The following is a 6,000-nucleotide window of genomic DNA, read 5'->3' as shown; positions in this document are numbered from 1 at the left end:
CTCTTAATCTTAGCTTGAAAAACAATCAGTGACTGTACTCAATAAGCCTCTGCAGCGAAGGATTCCAGAGATTCACACACTTGCAATACAGAAGTCTCTCCTTATTTCAGTCCTAAATTGTCTATCCCTCATTCTGAGATTGTGAGCAGTAATTCTAGTCACCTTCACCAAGGGAAACATTTTCTCCTTAACTACTTTACTGAGCTGATGAGATATTTTGCATATTTCAATGAGGTAAACTGTTGTACTCTTGCTACAGACTTGCACACTGTCTGTACAGATTAATCCACAACAACAGTGCATTGAGGTAGAACAAGGGAAAACAATAATATTTTTTAGAATAAAGTGTAACAGCCACAGGAAAAAATGCAATGAAAAAGTACTTCAGGGAAGAGGTATTCTGTATTGGTGGAGAAAAGTGGAGGGAGTAGAAATTCTGATCACCACCTTTCAAATCCTCTTGCCTGTGGACTGATGTTCTTCCAGTCAGGAGGAGAAGAGGTGTGGATGCATACTTAAAGGGCTCCAGTCTGCTGGGATTAGGCACAAAAATAGAAAGGTAAAACTAAATGGCAACACCAGGCCTGAGAAGGAAGGGGGAAGGTGCTGGAATGAAAAGGTGGGGGGAGTGGGGGAAGACGCTTGCTTGAAGTCTACAGGTGAAGCCAGGTGGGTGGGAAAGGTCAAGGGTTGGAGAAGGAGGAATCTAATTGGAGAGAAGACGGGACCCAAGGGGAATTAATAAGCAGATGAGAATGGGTGAAAGGTCAGAGTGCTATCTCTGACCTTTCTCTTCTTCTCACCTGCCTATTACTTCTCCCTTCCTTCTCAGTCCTGAAGAAGGGTCTCTCAGCCTAAAACATCGATTGTTTACCCTTTTCCAAAGATGCTGCCTGACCTGCTGAGTTCCTCCAGCAATTTGCGTGAATTACTCTTCATCTTGTTCTCACTATTTATTGTTTTTTTAAAATTATTTCTTATTTTTCTTTGTGTAGTTCATTGTCTTTTGCACATTGGTTGTTTGTCCATCCTGTTGGGTGTGATCTTTCATTGACATTATTATGTTCCTTGTTTTACTGTGAATGCCCACAAGAAAATGAATCTCAGAGCTGCATTTGGTGACGTATATGTAGTTTGGTAATAAATTTCCTTTGAACTTTGAACAATGCTTAGTTATGAATAAATATCTGGTGCAAAGTATATAAAACTACATGTAAAATGGATATTTCAGAGTAACCTCAAAAGTGATGAAAAAATAAATTTAATATTGTTCTGACAATTGCATCTGTATTTACTTTGCTATTGTATTTACTTGGGAGACAGATACACAGTCTATAGAAATGAGGCAAAGCAGCAGTGAGGTGATGGTCCCTATATGGATTACAGAGGAAGAGGTGTTTGCTGTCTTGAGGCAAAGTATGGTGGATCACTCCCCAGGGCTTGTCAGGGTGTTACCTCAGATCCTGTGCAAGGCAAGTGCAGTAATTGCAATGGCCCCATCAGGGATATTTAATTTGTAATTAATGACAGATATCGCAGGATTAGAGGATAGCTAATGTTGTTCACTGTTTAAGAAAGAATAAGCCAAGAAATTACAGGACAGTGTAATATATGTATTTGGATAAATTGGGATTGGTTAAGAATAGTCAACGTGGCTTTGTGCATGGTAGGTCATGTCTAAACTATCTTATAGAGTTTTTTGAGGAAGCTACCAGGAAAGTTGATGGCAAGGCAGGGCATTAACTTTGGGCAAGGTCCTGCATGGGAGCTTGGTCAATTAGGTTCAGTCACGTGGCATTTAAGATAAGGCAGTAAGTTAGATTAGACATTGGCTTCATGGGAGAAGCCATAGAGTGGTAGTTAGATGGTTGGCTCTTTGACTAGAGGCCTGCAACTAGTGTGTACTACAGAGATCAGTGCTGGGCCTATTGTTGTTTGTCCTCTATAGCAATGATCTGGATGAGTGTAGTAAACTGGATCAGCAAATTTACAGATGACACCAAGATTGGGGGTGTCATGTACAGTGAGGAAGACTATCAGAGCTTGCAGTGGGATCTGGACCAGCTGGCGAAATGGGCTGAAGCATGGCAGATGGAACCTAATGCAGATATGTGTGAGGTTTTGCACTTTGGGAGGACAAACCAGGGTAGGTCTTACATGATGACAGGTAGGTCACTGAGGAGTGTAGTAGAGCAGAGGGATCTAGGAATACAAGTCCATAATTCGTTGAAAGTGGCATCACAAGTAGATAGGATCATTGGAAAAAAATACTTCTGGCACATAGCCTTCAAAAATCAAAGTCTTGAGCACAGGAGTTGAGATATTATGTTGAAATTGTATAGGATGCTGGTGAGGGCTAATTTGTGCAGTTTTGGTCACCTATCTACAGGAAAGTTATCAATGAGATTGAAGGAGTGGAGAGAACGTTTACAAGGATGTTGCCAGGACTTGAGGACCTGAGTTATAGGGAAAGGTTGAATAGGTTAGGACTTTATTCCATAAGAGAATGAGGGGAGATTTATAAGAGGGGTACAAAGTTTTGTAGGGTATAGATAGGGTAAATATAAGCAGTCCATTTCCACTGAGGTTAGAACTAGAGGTCCTGGATTAATGGTCTAGAGTTAGAGGTCATGGGTTAAGAGTCAAAGGTGGCATGTTTAGGAGGAACGTGAGGGGGAAATGTTTAACTCAGAGTTGTAAGTGTGTGGAACAAGCTGCCAGTGGAAATGATGGGTGTGAGTTCCATTTTAGCACATAAGAGAAATTTGGATAGGTACATGGATGGGAAGGGGTATTGAGTGCTATGGTCCAAGTGCAGGTGGATGGGACTAGGCAGAATAATAATAGTTTGGCACAGACTAGATGGGCTGAAAGACCTGTTTCTGTGCTGTAGTGTTCAATGACTCTATTAGATGATAGAACTGCTTGTCTCTCCACAGCTGCTGCTTGACCCAGTGAACGTTAGTTGCATTTCTGTTTTTTTTGCAGATTTCCAGTTTTATTTTAAACCTAATTGATCAGGAAGAACTTAAGTTATTTAAAAGGATTAAATGTTTGAAATTAGCTGTAGAAAGGGAAAGGTAAAAAATGTTAGAAACAAAATACTGCGATCAAAGGATTAAAGTAAAAGAGCAAAGAAAGGTCATTGTACTGAATAGTTTGTTATCGTGTTCTGTTCATATATGAAAGGAATGTGAATCAGAATCAGGTTTAATATCACCGGCATATGTCATGAAATTTGTCTATGTGGCAGCAGTAAATGCAATACATAATGAAAACATGAAATACAGTAAGTGTGTGTAAGAATATATATATAAAAATGAGTAGTGCAAAAATAGTGAGATAGTGTTCATGGATTCAAAATGTCCATTCAGAAATTGGATGGTAGAGGGGAAGAAGCTGTTCCTGAATTGTTGAGTGTGTGCCTTCAGGCTTCTGTACCTCCCTCCAGATGGTAGGAATGAGAATGAGGCATAACCTGAATTTCTTTGATTTTAGATTGTGATCTCTTTCAATGTTCTTGTGACATGAACAGTGTAGACAGTGGATGCACCACGCTGTGTATGTGCCATCCTATCAGTCTGAAAAGGTCAATTAATGACACCTTGCACGTACGGTTAGCTCTGGATGTTTCTAATATTACAGTTCCCTTTGTAGCAGTTGCATAATTAAGATACATGGAATTGCAAAATGTTATTGGTTAACTAAAATATAGTATAAAAATAAATGTGAAGAAACAAATCCTGTGAAAAAAATTTGATAAGATGGATCACTAAGATGTTGGAGTCTGGCTGGGTTCGCTTTGCATATAAGCAAACGTGTGTAGTGTTTAGTCAAAAACCTTCTGATAAGGAATGGTGGTAGAGGAAATGGTTTTATTTCTTTTTATTGTACACATATACATGGAGTTTTTTTTTCCTCTGACTGTAAGTTCACTCCAGTGTCAGCCATCTGCTTGAGTTGTTGGCCAAGGGGAGGATTAATTGACTCGTGCCCTTTTAATCCTTTAGGATGTGTGGAGGAACTGCCAGCGGAATCGATCACATTCCTTTATCAGCTGACGGAGGGGGCTGCCGCTCGCAGCTACGGCCTGAACGTTGCCAGACTAGCCAACGTTCCTGAGGAAGTATTAAAGAAAGCCACTCGGAAATCCAAAGAGCTGGAAAGCTTGATGAATACAAAGAGGTACGGTGACCTTGACGTTGTAGAAAGATAATAGTAGCGCACAGTACTCCATAAGGTGTCTTTGCAAATTATTTTAACCCTTAATACTGACCCGAAGAGCTGGCAAGTTTGATGAATACAGAGAAGTACGATGACCTTGACATTGGGCGGCATGGTAGCACAGTGGTTAGCACAACACTTTACAGTACCAGCAACCCAGGCACGATTCCGGCTGCTGCCTGTAAGGAATTTGTACGTTCTTCCTTTGACCATGTGGGTTTCCTCCGAGTGCTCCAGTTTTCCCCCACAGTCCAAAGGCAGGCGGTTTAGTAAATTGATTGGTCATTGTACGTTGTTTCATGATTAGGCTAGGTTTAAATCAGGGGTCGCTGGACAGTGGGGTTCAAAGAATTAGAAGGGCCAACTTACAATTAAATGTATAAATAAATCACAATTGTGGGAAGATAAAGGTAGCTCACAGAACTCCACAAAGTGTCTTAGCAACTTATTTTAATCCTTAAACTTTTAAAAGTCTTGCACTGATTTGGGGTTTTGACCCCGTCCCTACAGTCCATTTTCACTACACATTTAACAAACAAAACTGTTTGTTTAATTTTGAAATTGATGGTAATTTATGAGTTGCTTCAGTGATCCTCACACTATTTTCAAATTCAAGTTTATTGTTATTCAGCTATATATGTGTATACCGTCAGACGAAACAGCGTTCCTCTGGACCAAGGTGCACAACACAGTACTTACAACTCACACACACAACACGTAAAGCAATATTATCACTAATAAATTAACAATGTTTTTTCAGTTTTACATAATTTCATTTGTAATCTCAACGTTTGAGTTTATCTATCACGTGTACATCCAACCATGCTGTGAAACGTGTGGTGTTCATTAACAATCTGCTATTCAGTCAGCACCACACGGCAATACTGCCGTACTTCTCTTCCACTGGTTTGCACATTTCACTTTCAATGGGACAGATGGCTGAAAGTGAAAACCAACATAAAATTATAAACATACGTGATTCTGCAGATACTGGAAATCCAGAACAACACACACAAAATGCTGGAGGATCTCAGCATCTAAGGAGAGGAATAAATAGTTGGCCTTTCAGGCCATGGCCCTTCATCAGGACAGGAAAGGAGGGATGTGGGGTTGGTGGGGGGGTGGTGAAGAGGGATGGAGTACAATCAAACTGGATTGAATTGACTTTATTACTTACATCCTTCATATACATGAGGAGTAAAAATCTTTACGTTATGTCTCCATTCAAATTTGCAATTAGTGTGATTTATAATAAATATTATGTACAATATTATGTCAATATAACATAGAAATACAGTTGCGTTGGCATGAATTAATCAGTCTGATGGCCTGGTGGAAGAAGCTGTTCTGGAGTCTGTTGGTCCTGGCTTTTTTGCTGTGGTGCCTTTTCCCGGATGGTAGCAGGTGGAATAGATTGTGGTTGGGGTGACTTGGGTTCCCAATGATCCTTTGGGTCCTATTTACACTCCTGTCTTTGTAAATGTCCTGAATAGTGGGAAATTCACATCCACAAACAAGGTGATCAAATTATATAATTTCACAGCAAGGGGCCAATTGGCCCATTTCTGACTTCCACTAGCATACTTAAAGAGAAATGCATGTAATATTTTGTTTCTACATAATATTATCTTGTCATATTTACTTAAAGATTTCTTCTACCATAAAACATAGGAACAGAATTAAGCTGTTAGCCCATCCACCGTGACTAATTTATCAACCCTCTCAACTCCATTTGCTGATCTCCCCATAAACTTTGTTGCCCTGATTAATCAAGAA

General features: G+C 39.9%; 1 protein-coding gene across 1 annotated transcript in view; it reads left to right on the top strand.

Moving 5' to 3' along the window:
• The window catches only part of msh3 (mutS homolog 3 (E. coli)), a 258,875-nt gene that overhangs the window by 238,240 nt on the left and 14,635 nt on the right, over positions 1–6,000 (top strand). Inside the window, exon 23 of the mRNA XM_059969397.1 lies at positions 4,011–4,185. Coding sequence (XP_059825380.1) covers positions 4,011–4,185 — 175 coding nt within the window. The remainder of the gene's footprint in view (positions 1–4,010; positions 4,186–6,000) is intronic.

The sequence above is a fragment of the Hypanus sabinus genome, chromosome 5 (genome assembly GCF_030144855.1).
Source record: "Hypanus sabinus isolate sHypSab1 chromosome 5, sHypSab1.hap1, whole genome shotgun sequence".
Lineage (NCBI taxonomy): Eukaryota > Metazoa > Chordata > Chondrichthyes > Myliobatiformes > Dasyatidae > Hypanus > Hypanus sabinus.
The sequence above is the reverse complement of the archived record's forward strand: the minus strand, read 5'-3'. Positions and strand labels throughout refer to the sequence as shown.